The following is a 27421-nucleotide window of genomic DNA, read 5'->3' on the forward strand; positions in this document are numbered from 1 at the left end:
ACATGCCAATACATAATCTATAGACCTGGGTAGCATGTAAGCCCTCCCCATCATAGTAACACATTAATCACTAGCTTTCTTCTGCTGCAGTCACTCAGCATACCCAGTCCTAGGTGGTTATGCCACATTCACCAGTATGTGACATGAATTTCAGTCTGCATTCACCATAACCACCTTATTATTGGTGATGGGGGTGAACAAGGCAGAATACCAGTGTCTGCACGCTGTGGAACAGCTGACCTGCTTATAAGATGCAGGTCTTTACATCCTAACCTAGCCCTACAAAGCATCTTTTCCTCTTCTTTCATCCACCTTTAGTTCCCACAGGCCTTCATTATGAAGATTTCAATTGATTGCTGCTAACATACACTTGAGTCCAAATATCTCTGCTATTCATAGTGAAGCGCTCATTCAGCTAAATGCTTGGCTGTGTCAGTACTCCTTTGATCAAACTGAATAAAAGACTTAACCAGGTGTTCCTCAAAGCCCCAGGTCATCAGAAGGAATTCAACAGTACAGGGATGACATGCAGAAATAAAATCTCTCTGAAGTATGCAGGATAGATGATGTCCAGGTTTCCAGCAAACAGGAGGAAAGACTTTGCCAAAGGAGGATGTTATCTGCCTTTAGAAGCCTTTCAAGGGTATCCTGCTAAGTGGAAGGCAGGGAGAGGCACATGTGTGTGCCTAAGTAAGACTGTTCTTGTGCTGCATGGAGCAAAGCATGGGCTGCACAAAGACACATTACTTCATGGTGGTATTTCTCTTGCTCTTATGCAATGCTGCAGAGATTTTCCACCTCTTCTCAGAGTCTTCAATATAGCTTGAGTAATGCATGGCTTTACAGCTGTGTTTTTGCCACAGTAATAAGGGGTTCTGCTCTGTGTGTGCACATGTCTCTTGTTGTGCTGTTCCAGTGCTTTGCCACACACCCTCCTGGCTTTGTCAGCCTCCCACTACGTGCCGTTTTCTCCACTGTGAAAGCCACCTTCCAACGTGTGAAGCCCCAGTGCTGTGTATGACTGATTTAGAGCTCTTACAAGTCCCATTGAGCAACAGGGGGCACTCTCGCACTGCAGTCTCTGCACGGCCACAATAGTTTCGCCAACGGTGCCTGCAGTCTTATCTGCTCTCTGCCAAGCAATCGTTTGTCACCGTGCGGTTAATTCTCCAGTTTGCAACTTATTGCCAATGCTAAAATATTCCTTGAAAACAGATAGCAATGGTGTGCTCCTCAGCTGTGTGAACTTCCCTTAAGTTGCTTTATGCTGTCTCCAGCTCAAGGACAGACTAGCAATTCATTCCGTCAGTGGCTGAGACCCTTTCATCCCATTTCATCCTTCCCTGTTTCTCTTTCTGCTTTCTCCTGCATATTAGCACTAGTACCAGGAGGGCACAGCGTAAAGAATTTCGTCAGGAGATTTGAAAGTGAGCTGTTGAAGCAGTTGCTTTTAGTCCATCTCAGTTCTTTCACATGCAGCATTGCTTGGTGCTGCAATCCAAAGGTGAGAGCACATGGCATCTGCAAAGGAGCTGCCACACATGGCACATCTGCACAGTGAAGCACTGCCTCTTTGCTGCTTAAAGGTGCTCACTGTGGGCCAGCAAGGACAGAACCAGGCCAACCCTGCTGTGCTTCTTTCTTTGCACAGCAAAAGCTTCCCTGGAAAATCCTGTGCCCATCCCATTGCCCGATAGCTCTGCCAGCCTTCTGCCCTTTGCACACCATTCCCTCACTTCTCTTCTTGCATCTGCTCTGTAGACACAGGTTCTGCTGTTTGTTTTTGCTGCATACCTGCTGAGGAATGAAATGGTATGTCACTTCAGTTACCCTGCAGTGTTTTTCAATTGTGATTCTTACTGATCATACCTATGCTTCCTTTCCTGTGCCTGTCCTTTCCTGAGCATACACACCCATCAGAGGTTACATCTGTGTCCTACAGTGTCTTCAAGGTGTGGCAAATAAGGCTTGGGATCAGCACTCATACTAAGGCCAGATTTTCACAGAGCCACTATCTGTAGCCACACAGTTGTATTTCTGGGTTTGCCATGTGCAACTGTCTCATTTGGTGAACAAGCTCCTTAGCTGCCCTCTCTGTCTGATACTCCCTGGACCAGAGAGAGAAACTGAACTCTTCAGGTGACTCCTACAATCATGATATCCTACAGGAAGGCCATGAACCTTGATAAAAAGGCTCCCAGCCCCTGCCTGTAGCTCTGTACTTCACACAAACATGAAATATGGGAACTGTTCTTGGAGCAGACACCAAACAGCTCCCAGCTGAAGGGTCTTGTCTGCCCTCTCTCTCTTTCTGCACAATGCCCTGCCTTAAAAGGCAGTAAGTGAATGACCAGATCATTCCTTACCCTTCCTCCTGGAAATACATGGTGTGGTGATTTGAAATATGCATGTTTCCTTTGGATGAAAAGAGGTTGCCTTGCTGCTTGGACAAGTGCTTCAGTTGCTGGACTAATGGAGACCTGGGAGTGAATGCTGCTGGATGTTCATAAACACACAAATTTGGCAGCATATATTACACTGAGAAAAATACCTGGACTGGGGCCTTCATGTGGCTCAGAGGAACATTTACTATCTGCACAATGACAGGACCAAAACTAGCTTTTCCTAAACCACCCTCACCATTCTGAGCTGACCTAGAACAGAGTTATAAGTCAGAGTTATAAGTCAGATAATGGGGAGATATCCAAACCTAAGTGTTCCTGTAAGTGAATTGAAAATCTGCAGCAGGAAGTACTTACATCTATAAAAAATAAGGGTTAAAGTGTTGTAATATTTTAAGCCTTAAAGGAGAGCTGTAGTTAAAGCCAGACTGAAATTTTACACCAAATCCTAAGTGAAGAAAAAAAATCTCTCCCTAAAGATGCTGTACTTCCCTTGTGTGCTTCACAGGGAAAGCCCAGTGTTTTGGAAACATCACGAGTCCAAAAACCCAGACTTCTATTTGCTCAAGGATTCTCATGCATTCCTTCCTGCAGTAAAACAAACTGGTAATCCTCATTGTTAGAGAAACAATGTTTATCTATACATAAACACAAGCTATTTATTAAGAAAAAAAGAAAAAAAGGACAAAGTTTAATTTAAATCTTCTACAGTTAATGTAAGCCCTCAGTAGCCTGAGATCCAGCTTCTCATAACCCAGAAGAGCAGAGGCAACATTAGCATCGTCACACTTCTGCCCTTAGCCATGTCCCCTTTGGTGCAAGGCTGAAATGCAGAGGGAGGGCAGGCTGCATTGCAGCAATGCAGGGTACAGACTACCGTGCAGATGCAGGACAACCACTGCCCACCATCTCCTGTGTAAGCCTCATTGCATTTTGTGTAAAGAAGATGGTTGCTGCGGAAATACATAGTGTGGAGGAAGGGGAAAACGTGGTGATGCGTGGATGGGGTGGCTTCTTCCTGGCAGTGTTAAGAACCCAGTTGTTCTTGCAAGTGAAAGGCTGTGTCTTGTTGGCTGTACATAAATAGGTCTCCCTCTAGACTTTGCGTGACTGTGACGTACAGGATGAGACCCCGTGTTAGCAAAAGTAGCCGAGCAATGAGGTCAGTACAGGACAATGGGAAAAACTGAACTCTGTTACGACCGACCGTCATGTTGATAAATGCAGCTTCATTGTTTTTTATAAACAAAATTAAACTTAATTTGCTTCACAGTGGCTAAGGTGCCGTTAATTCAAAACCCACCAAATTACTCACTGGACACAGTTAATAGTCAGCAGACCACATAGCCCAGGCTTTGAAAGCATTTAATATTCACTGAAGTGCTGCTTGTATCCAATTATAACTCACTACTTGCCATCTTAATAATTTAAATCTGTCCACTCTTTAGAGAGGGGGGAAAAAAGCACTAATCAAAGACATGAATGCACCTTTTGCTTTTGACAGCATTAAATTAAAACTAAATGGTAGATCTTGAATGAGTTACTCTGCGAGAATAAAGGCATTAATGAGGTAATTTCATTATAGAGGCTCATCCAAGCCTATGTGAAAACAAGGGAAGTAAATGGAGAGGAAAGCCACCGAGGAAATTAGGGTTCCTTCCACACTAATTAATGTTTTGGGGCATTTAGTATAGGCACCAAATTAACTGCTCCAAAGAACTCCATTGAAGAAAAAAAATACATTGTTGCCCTGCCATGTAATTAGAAGACAGTACAAGGAGAACACTTAATGAGTATAAAGCCAGCCTTTAACTTATTCTGCCCAGCTTCTGAAAACATGTCATTGTGGAGGCCTAAGTTTAAGGAAGCAACAGGCGTACAATATAGGATTGTTTAGGTCCTTCTGTTCGGTGAGCTGTAAACAGGTAGCCCTGAATGAGAGACTCTGGGACTCCTGGGAGGCCCGGCTTCCCAGCAAAAAAAGACTTAAATGCATCCAGAGGGAAGTAAAAAAAGGTGAATAGGCCCAGCGCAGCTCGCCCAGTGAATGCTCACTGCTGTCTTAAAAGATTACATGATGTTGTGCCACCCCCTCTCATTGAGTTATCTTTACACTGCTTTTGTCTCCTCTAATTGGAGCTGATGAGGTGCTAATTGGTTGCTTTTTAAAAAAAGCACTGCTTAAGCACTGGCAAGCAGAGTAAGACAGCGTGAGTGGAGTTAATGAGGGCTTAGCACCCCACAGACCTCAAGCAGCCCCACCGCCATGTATAGGCATGCCTTCCTGTCGGTATAAACGAGCACGTGAAGGGACGGGACCGAATTTAGGTACATGTCCACGAGAGGGTTGGTGAGAAAAGGGGCAGCGCCAGGCACGGCACAGCCCGGCTGCATGGCAGGCACACGGTGGATGCCTCTCTTCGGAACACTTCACGTGGGTTTTGTTTCTGGGCTGACAGTTTCATGCAGAGAAAGAACATGAAAAAATATCCGATCTGTTGCTGATGCTGCCCAGCGAGAGGCAAAAATAATCCTGCAGGTTTGTTGAACGTGACGCTGCAAATGTACCCGGTGAGCACAATCTTCTGTCGTGTCTGAGGCTGCTTACGTGTAGTCACGCAGACGTGGCACAGAACGATCTTTCAGTATCCAAAAGGCTATGGTTTTTTACGTACATGTGATGACTTCGGGGCTCCAGAAGTTGTCCCATCACAGAGCAATCAGGGTTGGAAAAGACCTTCAAGCTCATAAAGTCCAACTATCAACTTTACATCAGGCTGCATCCATTAGTGCTATAGCCAGGCATCTCTTAGACCTCCCCCCATAGAAGGTGGACTTCCCTGGGCAGCTCTAACTAGGTTACATCTTGAATGAAAACTGTCAAGTGTGTGAAACACTTATTTAACTGAAGTTCAGCTAAGCTACTACACTGCTTGGTGCTCCCTACTTTTACCTGTCACAAAGTGACTGCAAGATTTACAGACAAGCAGTTGTCATAAAGTCACATAATAAGTATCACAGATTCATAGAATGGCTGTGTTGGAGGGGACCTTGAAGGTTTACAGTTACTTGGATTTGTGTTTATGCTTGGTAATTCGTACCTCTATTCACATTCTGAACAGGGATCTGTTCACTCTTACACGTGGGCACTTTCTTTTCTTTCTGTTGTCATGAAAACCAGGGATTTCTTGCAGGCTGGTAGGAAGAAACTTCTCAGAGGATGAAGCTAGGATTAATTCTTGTAAACATTTGTTCCTGGTGCTATCCAACTATGGAAGCTCAGCAAAGCAGAGCTCTTTGCTTTATGAGGCCCCAAAAGATGCAAAGCTAAAAAAATCTTTCGTTTCCCTTTCAGTCTAATTGAACAAATATCTTCCTCCTGCCTCCAATTTATGCACTGAAAAGTCTTCATGTGTTTTCCATGGTAGGTATAATTGTGCCTGCAGAGATCTGCACTCTCATCACGGTTACCTGCTGAGTTCTCACAGAATCCTTGCAGGAGGTAGTACCTTGGGTTTCCTTTGTTTCCCATGGGATTAATAGCTGCTGATTTACCCCTAGCCAGTGTGACTTGGGTTGTAAAATCACATGCTGTGCGTGCCAAGATGTAATCCTTAAACATATTCTACCCTCTTTCCATTTCCTCCTCCAGTTCACTTTTTGCCTTGCTGCTGTTAGGCAAGGTGCTTCCCGGACCCCCTGCCTTCCTAATGAGCATGGCCACAAATTGGTGCACAACGTGGCGAATATAAATAGAAATTACCTTCATTTTCTGAAGGTGACCCTATTCTTAAGAAACAAAGACAAATAGGCTGGGGAACTTCCCCAGCTCCTAGTGTTCCCAGCCCTATGAGGTGGCAGCTTCATTGCTCTGGGGGCCACTTCATCAGCCGCAGCTTAGGGTTACATACAGAGGATGAATGCAGCCCTACCAACCAGGGAAGCAAGAAAAGTAGGAGCCTCATACCTCAGCCTATAGGATGGCATATCTCACCTTCTGCTAATGAGGAGCCTAAAGTGCCTTGAACCCCTTCCCTTTTGGGTCAGTTTGGGTCTGGAAGCCTTTTCCTCTGGAAGTGGTGAGCAGTTTAGTGGTTGCAAAATGCATGTAGTAGATGTCACATGGTAAAGGCAAAATCACATTTCTCATTAATGTCACACCTGCTAGAGCAGAAGTGTCTTTCTGTTTCTGCTGAAACCTGTTGCTTGGGTTACTTTCAGGTCAGATCGCATGTGAGTCCGAACCAGTGGCTTCTGCCTCCAACTGATGAGAAGTCTCTCATCTCTGACCACTGAGGGGATTTCTCAGCTGTCCTTTCATGTTCCCAATACAGGGTAACAGCACCTGCTATAGAAAAAAAAACCCACTTCCTCACAGCCACTGCCATCAGCAATGCCTGCAGGGAATGCAAGTAGCAGAGAAGAGCTGAGTGTTGCTTCTGCTTCAGGCAGTAGTCTTGATGAAACTAAATTGAACAGAGCTTTTATTTGACTAGTTATCCCTTTGGGTACCAGCACTGCTGAGAATTCCTTCCTGCTCACACAGACGAGCAAAAGCGTGCAGTGCACATTCTTATGCTGAAAATGATTTGGATGGTCCTCTATCCAACAAGTAATGCTTTAGGGACCGATCATTCCTTAAATTATCTTATCCATTACAAATGAACAGCTATATTGCATTAGAGAAACAATGAAGTAACTAAAAACATGCCTAGCGGCTGAAGGAAGGCCTGCTGTCAGGAGGCAGACAAATACAATGGGGAAGGCAGAGAGGTTAAGTAAAATTAATGAGATAACAGGAACGTAGCAGAGGTGAGGTAAATAGTGTGGGACAGACACCTGACAGGTGAGAAGGACTCACTAAGCAGAACAGAAGCAGCAGTGAGAGCAGTGGGTGGTTCCTGTTGTGCTGCAACAGGATCCATTCACACGATCTGAAGCAGCCAAAAGTCCAAAGCTGGAGATGCTCCTGTGTTTTTCATGATTCACTTCCAGGTCATTTGCTTTAGAAAATTCTAAATCTGATGACTTCTGGTGCTCAAAGCAGTTCAGACATTTCCAAATCAGTTCTGCTCAGTATTCAAAATGCTCAATAAAATGACAGAAGAGCTGACTGAATGTTGTTACTTTGCAATCCTGAAACTGAATAAAGCACAAAAGGGAGGAGGGTATGAGAGGGGCTGAACTGTTCTGCAACTCCAGTTGCCTCTTGGTGACCAAAAATGGATTCTTGTGTGGTGAGATGCACCCACCAGTTTCCAGCAGATGTTTATGAAAGCTAAAACTATAATTAATTACCACCATGGGGTTTCTGCAGCTTTAGGCCACACTTAGGTTAAGTCATTTGACTTTTGAAACATGTTAAGCCCTCGGCACTTCATTAATTCTTGTGCCCATGGATTTAGCCACCCAATTTATGCATCTTTTTGAAATCTAGCCTCTTCTACTAAGCAGGTCATAGTTGATGACAAAGCATTATTTCTAAGGTTTAGTCTTGGTCTGGGAATAGTAATTAGCAAATGATGTCTCCTCTTTTATTTTTTCTAGATCTGTGATAGCATCCCTGAGCTGGCATCTGAGAAAGCTGGTGTATGCTTTGCCTTTATCTCATCTCTGTACCTTCACTAACCAGCTGTTTATTGTGAGAATTTGAGTAAATAGGAACCTAAACATTTATGAACAGTGTAAATTATTTGCTTATATATTATTATTATTATTATTATTGTTGTTGTTGTTGTTGTTATTATTATTATTATTATTTTCTGTGTCATTAACAGTAAGTCTTTCCTCAACAGAGGTGCTAAAAAGTCCTGCAATCATTTTGAAAGTCAAGGGCTCGCTGAAGAGTATCTGATACCCATTGTGGAAGCTACAAAGCCTCACCATAACCTTGTTTGCGTGTTTCCCACCTCTTAATCTGTGCAATGTCTCAGTTAACCCCAGGGTTCATTTGTTACCCTTGGTAAAGTTTTGGCTGGTATGTCTGCCAGATCAGGTGCTGAACTGAGAATCAGGTTAAGCTGAACACTGATGTCTCAGTGTTCCAGTGGGGCTGGGATTCTGAGACTGCCTAAAACCACCAATATGAATAAGAATTAAAGTACCAACATTACTTTGCAGCCTGAGCTCTATTCTGTTCAGCCAGGCAGGATGTTTTTGTTTGTTTCACACCAAGAACAAATACCGGTGAGCCTCCCAAGTGGTTTTTGGCGCATCTGAAATCTTCCTGTAGGCTCACTGAGCAGTCACATGCAATAGGGCAGTAGGCACCATAGCACTGTGTGGGAGACATGCAGCCAAAAGCAACAACACGGAACCCTTTCTGGAACAAAATAGCTTCACCATAATGTTTGAACCCTACATCATTCCAGGGGCTTTGATGTTAGTCCAGGCCAGGGGATCCAAAAACATAGTGTGAATATTGGGTTTTCCAGGTGAACTTCTTTATCTAAGTATTTTACAGTTACTTTTTATTCTTTGCATTTAAAATAACCAGAAAATAAAGAACTTTCATTGTCCTTTTTTGTCCCTGGCTCAGCCTGTAGGGCATTTTCACTTGCAAAGAAAGTATCACAACACTGCTCAAGTACTTTAACCTTCCTGGAAAACAACACTTGATGGGTAAGACACTATTGTGATTCTTTCAGTTGGAACTGTGAAATAGGAAGAATAAAGCAAAGCAAGGTTTATCACAGGAAACAGGCAGAAATGAAGGGAATCTGAGGGTGACCTGTCCTGCTCAGGGCATGGAGGCTGCTCCCAAACACACTTGTGCAAGTAATGTGGCCTTGTCAGCTTTCTCATTAGGTACTCAGCAGTTGCAACAAATGCAACGTTCCCAGTTGTGTTTTGCATGAATTCTACCTGCAGTTGTTGTACCAAGTGCTTTTGTTAAAGACTGTTATCCTTTTTACCAACCACCTTCAGCACAACTGGCTTTTTATGGCAGGTTCTACAGCATGTATGACAGAGAGTGGAGTGTGTAAATTCCCCCCGTGCCCGTAATGGTGGTCTGATGCAGAACAGCCTGCCTCTATGCAAAGGCTACACATGACAATAGCAGAGGGAAGACAACATACCTACAGTGGGTGAGCATTTCCAAGTTAGGTGTACCTTCATTCCTGATGCAAGGAGTGCCCAACTGTTAAAGTACATCATATGACAGTGTCACCCGATGGATGCAAACAGTAGGGAGCACTTGTTTGTTGTAAAAAAAGTTGTGCAAAACACCCATGGTTGTTTCTCTCAGTCTGAAATGAAGAAGAAATCAAAATAAATCAGTAAGATACAAATGAACTGAGAAAGCATTTCATGTGTACATAGCTCCCAAGTGAAAAATGATAGCTACATGTCCAGCCAAGCAGCTGGGATCTCCTGGCCGTGCCCGTGATGTTAACTCTCCATGCCTGCTGTGTGAGGAGAGCCCCCTGTGCACAGTGTAATGCCCGAGCACAGTATGCAGCCCATGCTGCCCAGCTGGCATCGCCCCAGCCCAGCAGGGCCCACGGATGCATGCGTTAGCAGCCGCAGCTACAAGGACACCAGCAGCCTCACAGTGAGGGCACAGCAAAATCCCTCGATGACGACTGAAGCAATTTCAGCTCAAAAGAAAAAATAAAACCCAGGCTTTGCCCGGCGTCATTGTTTTGGACTTCTCTTGACCTCGCTCTGCGGAACGCTCCCGCTGGAGCCCAGCTTTCTGCCCAGCATCCCAGTGATGACCAGTTCTGCAGGCATTTGCTTCTCGCACCGATTCGCGGGGTGGAAGAGCTGCCTGCCCTCCCACCCCAGCTCCAGCAACCCTCTGCTCGGGTTGCCCTGGAGACAAAGCTTCCTGTGCGTAATCCAAGCTTATCCAGCTCCTTATCCTACATGTGACCCTTAATTACTTGCTAAATTAGAATGGTTTTCTGAAAATCACAAGGGGAGGTTAATATGTTCTTCCAGAGCTGGTCAAGCTAAGATGACACTAAATTCACAGGGAATTCAAATTACATGATCCCTGAAGGCGTCTCTTTCAGAAGGAAGATGAACTTTCCCAATAGGAGGCAGTGTGCCATGATAATGCTTCTGTCACTCACTTTCCTTGTCCTGCTTGTCTAGCTACAGCTTAATCTGGTATGAACAATGTAGTAAGTAAATATCAGGTTGATTAATTATGGTGCAAGATTCAGTAACTGCTTGTCTTCTATAATTAACACGGTCACTGAAATCAAGTAACACGCTTCATACATGGATTCCTGGACTAAAAGAAACAACACAGGAGAATCCTCAAGGCTGTCACAGGGAAAGTGAGGAAATAACAACAGAGGGTCAAAATATTAATTATCTCTTTAAAACGGCTGTAGATTTTAAGATGTTCCTCATGCAAGAAGTGACCTTACTAGTTCTGCATGTCCTCAGGGAGACAAAACAGAGTTGCTCTGTAAAAATATTACTTCTGTTTTCTGGAAGCACACCTTTCTTTCACCAATGTGATAAATGAAATCGTAAGAAAAGGAGCACATCATGCAGATGTACTCACCCACTGAATTCTCACTTCCTGCTCAGAATTCAAGACAGCATGTTTCAGTACTTTGCCACTGGCATGGTCAGCAATGGCTCCCTCAGCACTTTTTAGAGAGGCAACGCCATGACCTCATTTTTTTATTTATTCATTTTCTTTTTTTCATTTTCTTTCTGTTCTGCGTTTGAATTCACACATTATTTGCAGGACAGCACTGAAGGAAGTTCTAACAATTAAGTGACCATTTTTGTTTCCTTAGCAGGAAGGAACTCCATGAGCTCAGCACTGAGCAGCTTGAAGAGATCACTCACTTTCTGAGCACTTTGAACACCTTTCCCAAAAGTTCTGATTTTCACAGGAGCACAGAATTTTGAGACTCCTTCTAAAATACAGATATATATGAGATATATAACTATGTTATGTACTTTACACTCCCTTCTTTCAGTTTATGCATTCATACTACGAGGATGGAAAACAAGGTCGCTGACGTTCAGTGATTTCCTTCTGCCTTCATGTCCTCCATACAACATTATGAAAAAGCCAGGGACCTTCCTGGTACCACTGCCTTCTTTGGAGGAGAGTCGGTTCAGAAGCGTGGGCCAGATTTTCATACTCATTACAGGAACCTCATGGCTACCATAAGAAAAGAGACTAAATGCATAAATAAATGAATGGAAAGCACAGGGTCTGGTGACACAGATTCCCCTGGGGACAAAGGAAAGACACAGTGACTATTCTCTCTCAGCCCAGTGAGGACATGTAAAGGAACCAGCAAAGTGTCACATCCTCTGCTATCCCCTTGTGTAGATCAGACCAGAGAAGCATAGAAAGGAAGAATATGCTTCATATAAATAATCTTTTTAAGTGCTTGGCTACAAAGCAGCAGCAAGCTGTGACCGGTTTCTCTCACAGCAAAACCAACGTAGGTATCTGAATAAGAGATTCCCTCTAAAAATACTGATTCTCTTGTACCTTTGGATTGACATCGCAACCAGAAAAGAAGATAATCAATTTGGGGGGGGGGGGGGGAAGGATATCCTAAACACTTGAGATCGTGTCCAGCTGCTCTTGAGATATCTGCATTCCTTGTTTATTTCTTTGTTTCATATCCTTTTGATCTCCAGCTTAGAAAAAGAAAATAGCCGTACAATGATGCCTTGTAGCCTATGGCATATTCCATTTCAGGATCCTAACAAAAGGTCTGTGGGCATGTAAGAATAGTTTCAGTCTAAGTTTAGTTCGGTCTGGAAAAGCTTTTCAGTTCCCAGTGGCAAAAATGGAGCAAATTAGTTGGAAAAAGAAAGAGTAACAAAACAAAGAGTGCTTGAGGGATCTAGGAAGGGAGGCAGCAAGATCCTTCAGTTAGCCCACTCTGGCAATTAACTCACCTACAAAAAAGACTTCTACGGGTTTTATGGTGACCAACAGACCCTGCCAATGGGGTCTCCTAGTCTGCAGGGTATAGCTGGTAAGCTCTGCGGAATCTTGGGGGAGCATTTCAACCCATGATCATCACAGGCTTTCTCTGGGCCTTCTGTGATCACTGCTGCCTCAGCAGGGAGCAGCGAGGGCTGTGTGCTGCCACGTCAGCTGCTCCAGTTGGTAGCCCAGCATATAATTCCAAATGTGGCTTTGTCAGCAGTTTGCATTAAGAAACTTCTCTGAGGATGGAATACACTCTCCTTCTGGTCAGCTCCTCTAGCACCATTATAACCTTTCCAAGCACCAGAGCAGGCTCAGCCCAGAGAGATGGAACTTTTACTTTGTTTCAAGGCCAAAACAGACCACAGACCACGGAATATTTTTGTTTTCTCAGATATGCAACTCTGTCTTCAAGATAGAACAGGGCTAAGAAGGTTGATGGAAGAGAGTATGGGTTAAGGAGGGAAAAACTGGTTGTTCACGACACTCCTTATTCTGAACATTTAAAGCCTTGGCTGTGCTGTTCTAAGCATTGCTTGATCATTTAATTCTGTGCTGTTCTAAGCATTGCTTGAACATTTAATGCTGTGCTGTTCTAAGCATTGCCTGATCATTTAATGCTGTTCTGTTCTAAGCATTGCTTGATCATTTAATGCTGTTCTGTTCTAAGCATTGCCTGATCATTTAATTCTGTGCTGTTCTAAGTGTTGCTTTTTGATCATTTAACACCTGGGGGGTTGTTTCTGCTTTTGGACTGGGTAGATTAAAACTTTACACTGTGAGAAAAGCCAGGAAGGGGCATGAGATCAATGCTCATATACAAATGAGGTCTGTGTGTGTTTATGTGTGGGGGTAACAAGGAGATTGGTTTCAAGGCTCCACACATTACAACAAGCACTGAGGGAGGTTCCACTCCCCGCCCCACCCCACAGCACGTGGATACGAAAGCGGAAGCGGAAGCGCGCCCGCCCACAAGCCCCGCCCGCCCCGCCTATAAGCCACGCCCCTGACCACGCCCATTCTTTCGGCCAATCGCGTGGCGCCCTGTTGGCGGCGCGCGCCGTCCCGCAGCCCGGTTCAAGATGGCGGCGGGCGGGCTGCTGGTGGCTGTGGTGGCCGCGGTGCTGCTGGAGCTCGGACCGGAGGCGGCGGCGGCGGAGGGTTCGTCTGGGCCGCACCGCCGCTTCGAGTACAAGTACAGCTTCAAAGGGCCGCACCTGGTGCAGGCGGACGGCACCGTGCCGTTCTGGGCTCATACGGGCAGTAAGTGGCTGCGGGCCGGGCCGGGGGAGCGGGGTGTCGGTGTGTGGTGCGGGGTGTCGGTGTGTGGTGCGGGCCGGGCCGTGTGGTGGCGGTTCCCCGTTCCGCGGGTCCCCCCATACGGAGCTTGGGGCCGTCCCCGTGCGTGGTGCTGATGTGTCACTGCGGGCGGAGGGGATCTGCCCTGTGTTACTGCACCTAAAGTCGTGGTTTTTTACCTTTTTTTCCCCCTTTTTATCGTTGTGAGTTTGATCCGGGCCCGTCGCGGTCCGTCCGTGGGTGCTGGGCTGTGAGTCAGAAAGTTATGTGGCACTGTGCTACACGTGTCAAATAGGCAGTGCTTGGGGTATGAACTGCCTGCATTGCTTCCTTCCTATCCCCACAATGGGGCCCAGCTTTCTTTAAGCCATCGAACAGACAACAAGATCTTCAGTTTAGCCAAGAAGGCAGTGATTTATGTTAAAACAAGCAAAAAAAGCGAAAAGAAACCCTTCAAATATCTACATATATTCATATTTAGCCATCCACTCAACCTTCTCCTTCAGGTGTACATTGTTGTACCAAACAGAAGGTGAAAAAACACCTTGTCACACAGTGGTAATTATCCTGTTAAAATATTCATCCTTTCCATTCCCATGTTTTGGTTTTTTAGTTCTTTTCCTCCACATCTGAGTGCTCAGTTAAAGTGTTTGCTCCTTTACAGATGCCATCCCAAGCGCGGATCAGATTCGTATAACAACGTCATTGAAAAGCCAGAAGGGATCAGTGTGGACCAAAAACAAGTCAATATTTGAATATTGGGAAGTCGAAGTGACCTTTCGTGTTACAGGCAGAGGCCGCATTGGAGCCGATGGACTGGTATTGAGTTTGTTCTGGTTTAAGAAAGAGACACAGTCAAAAGGTGGATGTGGGCTTACAGATCTTCCTTTCTTTCTGTTATAGGCAATCTGGTTTACGGAGGAGCAAGGCATGGAAGGTCCCGTGTTTGGGGCAGCTGACAAGTGGAATGGTGTTGGAATTTTCTTTGATTCCTTTGACAATGATGGGAAGGTTGGTTGGAAGCAAACTCTTATAGTAAAGATAAAATTCATTTCCTGCTTTTTTGGCACTTACAGCTTTGGGGGAAAAAAAATTGCACGTCACTTTTCTATTACCCCCCCACCTCTTGAAGCACTGCATTAAAACAATCATATTTCCCTAACACAATTTCATCTAGACCTTTTCCACACATTTTTTTGTGTTGGGGTTGAGGAGTGGGGAAGAGGTCCAAGCTAGAAAGCAGAAGCATTACTTGTAAGTAGTCTGCTAAGTTTTAGTTCATCTGTGAGCTTTGGAGGGGAAACAGGCACACCTAGAAGCTGAAATTGGGGATTTCCAAATGTAGTTCAAAATGGTGATAATTCTGAAGATTTATGCTTTGGAAGCAGCATATTGTACAAAATATGCCACAGGGAGACACATTTCCATGCCGTTCCTTGGAAATGCTCTTTCTCTGGGAACAAATCTGACTTGAGTGGTTAATGGCAGTGAGGATGGCAGTGCTTTGCTTTTTTTCTCCCTAAAATTTGGTAGCTTTGCTGTACCTACTTAACTTTTCCCATTCCAGAGTGATTTGAAGATCCTCAGAAATTTAATAAAACAATTTGTCTGCTTTGTTTTTTTCCAGTACTATTTCATCTTTTTCTCTTTTTTTCTCCCTCAGTTTTCTAGCTCTGCTTTTGTAGGTATAACAATTTAGGGTGTTCCATTTGTTTATTTTTCCTACAGATGGGTTTTAAAATGCAGTCAGCATCATATATAGGGGTTGACAGGCTGAGGGTGGCATTTATATTTCTCATCTTAAAAAGGCAAGAAAGGGAATATTGTTCAACCTGATAAGAATTTTGAAATCTTTTCTTTTTCTTCCCCGCTCTCCTGACTGCTGTCAGGTACACAGACCCTAGAATAGCTTGGCTGGGTAAGGGTGCCATCTGTCCAAAGCTGCATGTAAACAAGACTGTTTGCCAGGACTTCAGAACTGAGTCTCCAATCATGAGTTTAGTCTGTGTGATACAAATTTACCTGTTTTTAAGGAAGTGGCAACATGCAGTTGAAACAAAGCGTTTGCCATGCTTGTGTTGGTCTGACATGTCCTAAATCATGGAGTTGTGAGAGTTGGTTTTTTGTTTATGATAGCCTACTGCTTTCTTCCACTTCCATGGAGGTAATTAATTCTTGTTGGTATTGTTCTGAATTGATCTGAATTAACACCATTGTTACACTAAAGTAAACTGCAAGGAGATGATATTGAAGTATTTGGATTGTACAGAGCGTATAATGCTGATTTGAAGCAGTGTATCTAACCAGACTCCATGGCTGAGAAGTAAAAACTGATGCTGGTGTTGGTTGCAGTTCTGTTGTCTCCACACTATACATGATGAAGTAAAGCAATCATGTACTTTAGTTGTGCTGGTTTATTAAGGTTTTAAAGGACCACCATCCCCGTGCTGTGAATTGAGCATTAGGTTTTTTCTTGAGCTCCTGAAATTTAAGGCTTGTCTTCCTTTCTATAGAACTGTGAGTCTGTCCAGTTGGACAGCATATTCCTTCTGGAGATGGTGAATAGGAATGCTGAGGGGGAGATTGTCTCTGAAATCTTTTGTTCCTTTAAAAGGAAGAGTTAACTTTCTAAACCCAACTGGCAGAACACTAAATCTGTTCTGCTCTTACTTCAGCATGTTCTCATGTCTCTGTTGGTCTGAATGACCAGGGATGCGTGTGACAAATTGTTTAGTCTCTGACAGATAGCTGCTGTGGTTTCTTTGATGACTGGTGAGGTCAGTGGGATGCCAGTGTGCTGTCTGTTGGGATGTTTTTCTGAGTTACATAGCCAGAGTCAGATGTAATCATCTGTGCTTTTTAAGATCAGTGTATTTGCTGCATGTACATTTCTTCTATCGGTGGATTTTATGTTTATGTTTGTGAAGTGATGCTGATTGGTAGTATAGTAAAAACCCTTTTTTTTCTTCTACTGGCTGTACAAAGAACGTGGCAGTCTTTTATGAGGTGCACAGTGTGACATGCTCAGACATCTTGCTTTCTATACATCAAGATGAAATCAGAATAAAACCAGCTGTAGTGTTGTTGTAGTCTACATGCTTTATCATCAAAAGCCTATCAGTGATGTTACGTATATTTCACTTTGAATTAACCTACTCCATTTGTTTGATAGTTGTTTTCTTTCTGTTTAATTTTTAGAAAAACAATCCTGGTGTGGTTGTTGTGGTCAATGATGGGAAGCTTCTGTATGACCATCAGAAGTAAGTTTATTTTCAGCCTTGGCTTTGTTGTGAATCTTTTCTTTTGAATAATAAGATCTTGCATGGAAGTCTTTGAGAAGTGTTTTAAAGGTTTCTTTTATTATGAAACTTCTTTTTCCATTTGTCTTCCTGTGTTTGGGTTTTTCCATTTGTTATAATGATGTTTTGGCAGTAAGAGCACAGGAACAGGCAATGGATATTGAAGTGGTATGTGGGCTTGGGGATGGATGAGCTCGAATGAATGGATGTACAGACCTTTTACCTCTATTGCTTATAGATGCATTCCATAGATGGCGAATAACTCAAGGGAATGACTAGCTGAAAACTAATTGCTCATAAATTGATAGGTTTGGTTTTGATTTCTGATGGTTTATTGTCAAAAGTAAAAATAACATACTTCTGGGTTTTCTGAGAAGTATTTAGCTTAGCTGGGGTTGGTCCAGACTGTAATTAATTGATGAGTGTGGGAATGACTTAAAACAAACTGACCCTCCCCTTACTGATTTCCATCTGTACTATTGTGTGTAAAATACCTGGCACCATTGAGCCCAGACTTAAATTGGTGCAATGGAAACATGTTTTGCTATGGCTTTTATGTTATGAAAAAATAGAGTGGTGGTTCTTAGCAGTACGTTGATGCTTTTCTGCATTAGTTGATAAATCATAAGGCACAGCCTTATGCAAGTTGTCTTCTTGCACAGTGATGGTTCCACACAAGCACTGGCTTCCTGTCAGAGGGACTTTCGTAACAAGCCCTATCCAGTTCGAGCAAAAATCACATACTACCAAAAAACACTGACTGTAAGTACTCTGAAATAACGTAATTGCTCATGTTTCTCAGCTTTTTAAGTGTGAGGTGGTTGCAATTGTTTTCACCACCACCCCACCTTTTATGTTAAATGTGGATCTTAGTAACACCGGAGCTGGAATGAGGTGCACTGTGTTCAAAGACCACACAAGTTCTTACAGTGCAGATGAAGTTTCCTGAGCTGATTCAGCAAATGTTGCTGATTTTTCTGGTGTTTCTTAGAGGTCAGTCCCACTAGTGTCCTCCTACCTGCCCAGTATTCCAAAGCCAGCCTATGTGCCTCATCTTCCAAGTGGTTTAGATCAGACAGCGTTGCTCAAGCTGACTGTGGAGCTGCAGAGGGTTTTCCAGCTGATTGTTGAAGATAATTGAAATGTGATTCATTTAAAAAAGCTCTTTGACAGCACACTTAAATTTGCTGCTTGGGGGTTCCTGTCTCAAGTTGTACTAGGGCTTAGAATGTTAAAGGAGACAGAAGAGTGTAAGGTCATACTCAAGACTTCCTAAGTACTATTCAGATGGTTATGGGCACCTCCTCAGTAAGGAGAGAAAAATACAAATGTGCTGTTTTGAGACAGCCATGAAGTTTTGCTTTTTCTTCTGGTTTCTATGAAGAAGTTACTATTGTAGTTCAGACACTATTTGTACTATTAGCCAGTTAAAGCACGCATCTGTCATTTAGTAAAAGTTTCTCCACAGAATAAACATGAGGGCACCTAAAGGAAAGTGGACCTTGTACTGTGTCGTAATGTTAAAGGCTGTGCATTTGTCTTCAGTGAAAATGAAGTTTTGGACTCTGAGGCAGCTCTCTTCTTAAGCTGCTCAGTCCTTGATGCTTTATCTGAGAACTCCTGACCCAGGTGGTGCTGCTAACCCTAGCAGTTCTGCATTGCATATGTGGGGGAAAAAGGCAGTCTCTTTAAGCTTTGATTAACTGGAGAACAATAAGGGTGACTCTACTAGACTCTACAAAACATGTGTTGCCCGGAATCATAATGGGATGTGAACTTGAGAGTCTAATCTTTAGTGATCTCCAAGTCAGGAATTTCGTGAACTAGAGTTAATGTTTTTAGATCTTGATGAGTGTTTCCGTATATTAATTTTTTACTGTGCTTCTTGCAACTGAGATTAATATATTTTGGTATAAATCTGATGTTTGTACAGTATGTCCTCAGGAGTGATGAGTAGAAAATGTAGAATTTTGTTCATGTTGAACTTTGAATCAGCTTATGCGTTTCCCTAGTGGAAACTTCTTCAGAGATCAAACAGTCTTTGGATTCTGCTACTGGCTACAGGTTTATCTGATGAATTGCATTTGTGACCATTAGTATAAACTAACAACCAGATGCAGAAATTCCTCAAGCAAAGCTACTGGCACAAGTGGATTTTCGTGGTTAATAACTATAGGTGTGTGTTTCTCTGTAGGTATTAATTAACAATGGATTTACTCCGGATAAGGAAGACTATGAATTCTGTGCTAAAGTGGAAGAACTGGTGTTGCCATCGCAAGGATATTTTGGAATATCTGCAGCAACAGGGGGACTTGCAGGTAGTAAAACATAATTGGGTTAAGCATTATGGCAGACAGTATGGACACTAGCAAGGCTTACAAGAGAGCTTTTATTTCACTGTTGGTATTAATCATTATACCAGTTTTGGATCACGATAAAGTAACTAATGCCCTCCTGCTCCCAGACTTCTGGTGGGCCTTTTCCTAGCTAGAGCTGAGAGAGGTGTTAATCAAAACCTCATTCACTACTGTGTAAACTTTTGGGAGGATACTTTCAGCTGAAGATCCTTTGCAAGTGCAAGTTTGGCCTGGGAAGCTGCAGGATGTTTCATGATGCGTGACAGTATCAATTCACAGTGTTGGTTTTCGGTTTTGTTTTATCCAGATGACCATGACGTCCTGTCTTTCCTGACTTTCCAGTTGACTGAGCCTGGGAAGGAAGTAGTAAGTATTTTTGTGCATAATTTGTAAAATGTGCTGGTACATTTTATATTTAATTGTCAGATCTTGGCATTGTCTATGTAATTATATGTAGGATTTTTGCACATGGCTGTGCTGTTGCCTGTTCTGGAAAAAAATGAGAAATACTGCAGTGTTTCAGTAGCATTTTACTTAAGTTTGAGAGCAGAACTCTTGAAACAACACCAAATGAACAAAAATAGTGGTACTAGAACAAAACATGCAAATAAACTAAAAAAAGCACACTGTTTTTAGAACGTGGACAGATAAGTCTGGTTTTGCTTTCAACTTCCCATTCCTGTAGAACGCTTCTCTACTGTTAGACTGCATCTATCCTTGTAAAACTTGACTCTCTGATTTTAGAAAGTATACTTTCCAGGAGAAAGCTAGGATTTTCCATGGGGTTGTGGTTCCTCAATTCAACTTCAGTGTGCTTTCGTATCATCAAACCTGAAATCTAGACACTGTTTGCTGCACAATGAGTCATGTGTGGGTGGTAGAGACCATTAAAATCCTCTTCTCCCTCCTTTCTTCTTACCTTTGGTAATGTATTAAAGCCCACACCAGATGCAGAAATTCCTGAAAAAGATAAAGAGAAGTATCAAGAAGAATTTGAACACTTTCAACAAGAATTGGATAAAAAGAAAGAAGAATTTCAAAAGGAACATCCTGATGTGCAAGGACAACCAGGCAAGTTATTAGAGCAGCTTTTCAGTTGTCAAGGAAAACATTTGCTTTCAAGGATATTCAGAACAAGAGCCTGATGCTGTGGCATACTGGCCAAATGAGCTGATTGCAAGGAGTGTTGGGTTAACCCTTTTTTACATGCTGGTAACATGCACCTGCAGCTCTCAGCATGTATTGGTTTAAGGAGTTTCTCCACTGATTTCAGATGGAAGCTTTAGCAGTACAGGAATGACAATCTAAGAGATGAGAAATGCATATGTGTAACAGTTGCCTGTGCTTTGTTGTTTTTTCTTGCCAGCTGATGATCCTTTTGAAACTGTAAGCGATCGTGAGCTGAGGCAAATCTTTGAAGGGCAGAACCGAATTCATCTTGAAATCAAACAGCTTAATAGGCAGTTGGACATGATTCTTGATGAGCAGCGGAGGTACGTCTCTGCAGTCACAGAGGAGATTGCTAAAAGAGGAGCAGCTGTCTCAGGTCAGCAAGGACAGGTATGTTCAAAAAATGCACTAAAATTGGCAGTTCAGCCTAACTTCAAAAAGCACAATCACTTTATCCAAGGTAACTTTGATTTGTTTTTCCCACCCTTCCCTCCCCACTCTACACCAGGTTTCCCAGCAAGGGATTGATACAGTTGTGAAAACTCAGGAAGAGGTCATTAAACAAGTAAATGAAATGAAGTAAGTGCTTTCTAAATATGTTCTGAATTTTACACTTCCTGTATTTATTATCTCAGTAGGAGAATATTGACAAAATCCACATTTTTGTATGTTCACTATTCAGTGGTGACTATTTTCATTTCTGTGATAAATATGAAGTAAGTTTTTGTCTGTAAGGTGATTGTCTCCCCAGTGGACTTTAATTTATCGTGAGATTTCACTGCAGTGATAAGGTGAGTACATTGCCTTTGAAAACAATCTGTTTCCATAGGATGGTTGGTTTGATAACCTGCTACCTCATGGAAAATTGCTGCTCTGATTTTTAGGGCATTGATAGCAATATGTAAATGCCATCAACTTACATCTGTTGAATATATACATATATATATATATATATATATATATATATATATATTTTGATTCATAACTCTTAGCATCATTGAGTTGGACATCACAAACTAGTTATATATATATATATATATATATATATATATGTTAATAGTCTTTGGGAATGCTTGTGTGTACAACCCTTGGAGAGGTTTCTTTACTGTTTGTTTTTCCTTTCCCTCTATCAGTTCCATTGTAGGCTAACCATTTTTAATCAGCTGAAGTAAGGCTAGGCCTTTGCAGAGCATTGTCTGTTCATGGCACCTGAAACATGGGCAGATCTGGAAGCTTTAGTTTGCTGCTGCCAAAAATGCAGAGCTGATGGTGGTGACCATGTTGGGAAAGTGATTGTCAGCTTGGAATTTGCTGTATCAAATAGTGTCATTGTGCTCTTCGTATCTGTTGTAGTGTCCTTGGAAATAAATAGGGGTCATTACTTTTGAAGTGACCTTCGTTACAAAGTCCTGCAGCTGTGAATAGTAACTCCACTTATCAGTGCAGGCAGGGAATGGATCAGCTGGAGAACAGCTTTACAGAAATGAACATGACTTCTGGGGGACAAGATGTGGAATAGCAATGTGCCTGTATGGCAAAGACCACCAGCTGCACTGTGGGCTGTGTTAGAGCACTGCTAGCGAGCCATTGGGGAGAGTTCAATTTAATCAACATAGATGGTACCATGTCTGGAGTCCAGGGTTCTGGGAGAGTCTGCAGTACAAGGCAAGACGTGGGCATGCAGGATGTTGTCCAACAAATGACCGTGAAAATGATCAATGGCTTGTATCTGTCATACAAAGAAAAGTGAGGGAGCTGGGATTGTAAAGCCTGGAGAGAAGGGGGGATCTTACCAGTGGGTATAAATACCTGAGTTTTACATTGGTGAAGGTGGTCGGGGAAGGAAGACAGCCAGAGACCCATTGCATGACAGAATAGGAGGCAGTGGGCACAAACTGAAATGCAGGAATTTCTGTTCAGACATAAAACTTTTGTTAAGAAATTCCTGCATTTCAGTTTGTGTTGGTGTTTTTACACCAAAGAAAAAAACTTTCTGGTTGTTTCTCAAGAGAGGTTTTATGGCCTCCACCTCTGGAGGTGCTGGAATCCTGACTGTGACTGAAGATACCTTGATTTGTCTAGCACTCAGAAATATATCCAAAAAACCCCCCACCCTACGTATTAAATTGTCACTTATGGTGTGTAGGGATGGCAGAGATGGCTTTTTTTTAACGTACATTATATTGTGCAAACTACTTTACTTATCCTCATTTCTTGTGGGCTGGGGGAGAGAGGAAAATTTTTTCAAACAGTTTCAAGCTCAGCTGTGATAAAAGTACATGTTCTTTATCCATGGGCTACGTGCTGTCATTTGAAGGTATTTTGGATATTCTAATGGCGTAAATATTAATGTTCCATTACCTTCAACTGATACATCAATATCCTTTGCTACTGAAAGCCATCACAGTAAGGGAGACAGTGATGGTTGGAGCTGTTTCCTTGCCTGGTTGGATTCATTTGTGTGACAGTTCTGCGGGGCTTGTCTTACTTAAACATTAGGACTCTGTTTTGTGTTGGTCTTGCTTTGTCTTTAATCAGGGACTTTTGCCAGTTAATGCTCTCAGGAAACTTCTGTGTCTACAGGGACGCTTGCAACATTCCCAAATGATTAATAGTTCTGCTCTTTAAGGTGAAGTCTTCAAAGCTGATGAAGTGTGCAGTTCAAATAGTTACCAAGTGAAGTGAAAGTCTTTGTCTTGAAGGTGCTGCTCTGCTGAAATGGATTTGAGACAGTACCTTTTTGGTGGTGATGTTTGTACGCTGCTTCCAAGGTGTTACATGTTGCTGTTGTTAGCTGCAGTGTCTTTAACACTTCATTCACAGTAGTGAAAACATTTATTATCTTCAGCTTTAAAAACAAAAAAAAGCAAGCAAACAATCCAAAACCAACCCCAAACAGAAACCATTCCAACAACTGGACACTGTGGTGCACAAGCAACTGTGGGTTTTTCTGTTTTGCTTTGTTGTTTTTGTCGTTGCTGTTGTTGCTTTTTCCAGTATTAGTTCAAGGGCAGATCTTGTAATTCATCTAAGTAGGTCAGCTTCTTGTAGAATAAAGATTAGTGCTTCCATTTTTTTTTTGCACTTGTTCTTCCACGAAAGCTTTTGTTAATATTCTTGACAAATCTTTATACCTCGCAAGCAAATTAGATTTTCTTGTTAACATTGGCAGTCTGCCCTTTCAGTGACTGCTTAGTAGGTATGAGTTTGTGTAACGCCATCTTAATATTTTTCTTAGATTAAAAAGGGAAAAAAAAAGAATGTTATAGATAGAAATGAACAGCCTGCTGTTGCATTGCTGGTCATCCCGGAGGAAAAGGACTTACGGTCTAAGTAATTCTCTTGTCAAGATTTGTGGATTTCTTAATCATCTGATTACAGAAGAATCTTGTATGTTCATACAGTAGAAACTTAACAGCATGATATTGTCTGTGCCAAAGTCACGTAAATTAAATTTGATAGAGGCCGTGTCTGTTTAGGGAAGTTATTGTGCTTGATCAGAGAAAGTGGATCAGCCCGTCTGTGCCTGACTGTGTTCACTGCACAGCGATGGAGGGAGATGTCCCCAGCCACTCTCACTTCTGCTTTAGCACTGAGAGCAGTGGCTGAAGATAGCAGCGCTGTAGATGTGGGTGGACAGAAGTGCTGTCAGTGCTAATTAGGCAGTGTTTCTGCTGGGGTTTGCGTGGGTCATTTAAGGAAGCCTTCCAGTGAAGAACTTGTAAAATCAATTGTTACAGCACTAATTCAAGGCAGTTCTTAGAGTTGTCGCTGTGCCTTTGAATATGTGTCATACCTTGAAAGGTTTTTTTTGTGTTATTATTATTATTATTATTATTATTATTATTTCTTTTGTTTTTGTGTCTTTGAAACTGATGCAAAGCTGAAAGATGGGCGTTGTTTTTATGAAGATGCTTTATGAAACAGTTAGATTTTGGTACTTAACCTGGAGTTTTCCATCAAATACAAACTGCTTAAAATCACTATAATATATATGTAGCATTTAAGATGATGTATTGTTCCTGATTTACCCAGTGACATTCAGGTTCAGTTTAATATTAAATTGCTGACTGCTGTTCAAGGAGATAAGACTTTACCTCGAAGCCATCAAAGCAAGCTCTCATCTGCACAAAAATGTAAAGTTATAAGCGAATTAAAAAGGAATCCAAAGACATACATCTGGATTCATTATTCTGTTAATAATGGAGAGATTAACATTCACATGATAAATATTTTAGCTGAAGAATAATCCTCTTTGCAACTGAAAAGAGACATCACAGCCGGCAACAAACTCTGTAAATGTATTGATTAGAGATTAAGTGTTTTTCTCTCATTGATTAGTTTTGTTTGAGGTAAACTAGTTATGGAGCCTGAACTTTTTAGGGATTTAATTTGATTTTCTGTAGCAGGAAAATTAATTCATGTGAAGGCAATATTAAGTATTATGACAGTGCGTATGGGAAATGAGTTTCTCGCATAAATGATAATCATGAAACAAGGTTGTATCTAAATCTTTTCTTATCCCTAAAGCCTCTTCTTTATTTTTATTTCTTACATGACTGCCTTTATTTATTTACTTTTCTGAAACAGCTTTGATTTTCTTCAAGGATTGTATTATTCTCTGTTTATCCTAAAGCCTTGGCGGGAGCCGTGGATGAAAGACTTGTTTTGGACTTCATCAGTTGGGCAAAGCAGATGTTTAGCAATAGAATATTTGCCAGATCTTCTTTTCAGCGCGACTTTAGGAGATGCTGTGCTGTACAAATTGAAACTGTCTGTGGAATCAAGCATTTAATGTGATAGTTTGATTGAGGAATTACCTCTTGATGGGTTTTGTTGGAAGCTAGAAATCTTTATTTTGGGGCAGTTAGGTAATTTAAACTGATCTTAATGGGCTAGAGTATTTGCAGCATAAATGCTGTGCATATAAGAACTGTTATGTGTTGAATGATGTTTTGTTGTCTGTCTCTTTTCAGAAATGCCATGGCTGACACTCTGAGGTTGATCAGTGGAGCTCAGCATCCTGGCTCTGCCGCGGGAGTCTACGAAACAACACAGCATTTCAATGACATCAAAGAACACCTTCACGTAGTGAAAAGGGACATTGAGCATCTAGTGCAACGGAATATGGTAATTTATGTGCTGTTAGTGTAAGGCATGACTGTAATACTTCTTTATTTGGCTGTTAGTAAAAAGCTGGGATGAGCCAGCATGCAATTTACAGAGCAATTAATCCTTCATTAAGCTGCTTTGCTAAAACTGCACTGCCCTGACCCAACTGTATGATCTGTGTCTTGATGAGAAGTTTTGCACAAAGAACAGGATTTTTACTCTAATTCCTGTGGAAACAAGGTCATGCAATTAGTTTTTCTAGGTGTTTTTTTGGATATGTCTCCCTCCTTAACAGCTCTTTGTGGAGGAGACTTCTAAACTTTAACACAGAAGGGAGAGGTTTAATCAGGGAGAACTTATGCAAACACTACTTAAGGTCTCTAAGTGTGAAAGATGACAGTGTTAGCATTCAGGAGCACCTTTAGTCTTGCCAAGGTAACAACTAAGCTGAATTAGCTTTGATTTCTGCAGTAATTTACTAAAGACTTATTCTTTCCCCTCTGACCCTCAGGTTAATGTTGCTGAGCTTGCTTGAGAAACATAAAGAGGAAAGTGAAACAGAGAGTTAGACTCTGACTTTCTCAAGAGTAGCTGTCGATTTTGTCTTTTTCTGATTGCACTTTAATTTTTAGATCACATTTGTTTTGTATCTTCTGTACCAGTCTTTTGATGGTGTATCCTGTTTTCTCTTTCCTCAAATACTGCTTTTCTTATCTTTTTAGCCATCTAACGAGAAACCAAAATGTCCAGACTTGCCACCATTTCCATCGTGCTTATCTACAATGCACTTCTTCATATTTGTAGCAGTGCAAACAGTGTTATTCATTGCTTATATCATGTACAGGTAAGTATATTTTTCTTTTAAAGCCATCAGGGCAAGTGATTTTAGAACTTCCGAGGGGAAATAATAGCATTGCAGTGATATGAGCATATTAATCTTCAAAACAAGCAGTCATTCAGATTGGAAGAGACCTTGGGAGGTCTTTAGTTCAGCCTTATGCTCAAAGCAGGGTTATCACTGAATTCAGACCAGGTCATTTAGGGTTCACACTGATCAGATCTTCTAAAACCTCAAAGGATGGAAAGCTCACTACTCTTCTGGGACCCCTTTTTCAATGATTTGTTAGTGTAATGAGGCTTGTTTTATTTCCCCCCTCCTTGTATATCTAGTGGAAACCTTCCTTGTTTCAATTTGTCTCTCTGTCTGATAATGTGCATCTCCCTATGAAGAAACTTAGTCTCATTAATGATGTACCGCAGGCACTGGAAAGCTGTGTCAAGGCCTTTTGAGTCTGCTTTTGTCCAGCATGAAGTCCAGTTCCCCTGGCTGTCCTTCTGAGGCCTGTGCTCCAGTCCTTGGTCGTTCTTGTGGTTCTCTACTGGATTTACTGAAGTTTATTAATATCTCAACAAAATCTGATGTGATCCAAATTTTTGCTCTCTGTATCTACCAGCACTTGGGCAAAATTGGCAAATCCCTCAGTTAGCTTTTTCTTAGTGATATTAATTCTACGCAGAGAGAGCTGAAGTGTCACTGATTGTTGATGGAGCTCTGAGTGTCGTGTGGGGGTTTTTTTGTTTGTTTATTTTTAAATTGGAATGTTTGCTCAACTCTCTTCTTCCTCCGTGTGACATCGTAATGTTCAAATTAAATACTGATGGAAAGGATAAACTGAACTTCTAATCTATGGAGAGTAAGGACTTGTTTGGTGATCTTCTCTCCTATTTCTCTCATGCACACTGCTATCAAAATAAAGGGACCAAGATAGCTGCAGTACTCTTCAAAGAGAAAACGCAGTTTGCTCTCTCTGTGGAATGTAACTGTTATTAATATGATACTAATGTAGCTGGTGG

General features: G+C 42.0%; 1 protein-coding gene across 3 annotated transcripts in view; it reads left to right on the top strand.

Annotated features, from left to right (window-relative positions):
- The first annotated feature begins 13392 nt into the window (after positions 1–13392).
- LMAN1 (lectin, mannose binding 1) overlaps positions 13393–27421 on the top strand; it is a 31827-nt gene continuing 17798 nt past the window's right edge. For 2 of the 3 annotated variants that reach the window (XM_015848203.3, XM_015848204.3), the window contains exons 1-12: positions 13393–13593; positions 14294–14448; positions 14533–14640; positions 16828–16889; positions 17591–17690; positions 19123–19246; positions 19593–19651; positions 20224–20356; positions 20652–20845; positions 20964–21034; positions 25432–25585; positions 26290–26411. In XM_015848203.3, coding sequence (XP_015703689.1) covers positions 13413–13593; positions 14294–14448; positions 14533–14640; positions 16828–16889; positions 17591–17690; positions 19123–19246; positions 19593–19651; positions 20224–20356; positions 20652–20845; positions 20964–21034; positions 25432–25585; positions 26290–26411 — 1463 coding nt within the window. In that variant the 5' untranslated portion in view covers positions 13393–13412. The remainder of the gene's footprint in view (positions 13594–14293; positions 14449–14532; positions 14641–16827; positions 16890–17590; positions 17691–19122; positions 19247–19592; positions 19652–20223; positions 20357–20651; positions 20846–20963; positions 21035–25431; positions 25586–26289; positions 26412–27421) is intronic. The other variant, XM_085529320.1, reaches the window with a different exon arrangement.

Source organism: Coturnix japonica, chromosome Z (assembly GCF_054131305.1).
Source record: "Coturnix japonica strain WE chromosome Z, WE-NBRP24, whole genome shotgun sequence".
In the NCBI taxonomy this organism is placed as follows: domain Eukaryota; kingdom Metazoa; phylum Chordata; class Aves; order Galliformes; family Phasianidae; genus Coturnix; species Coturnix japonica.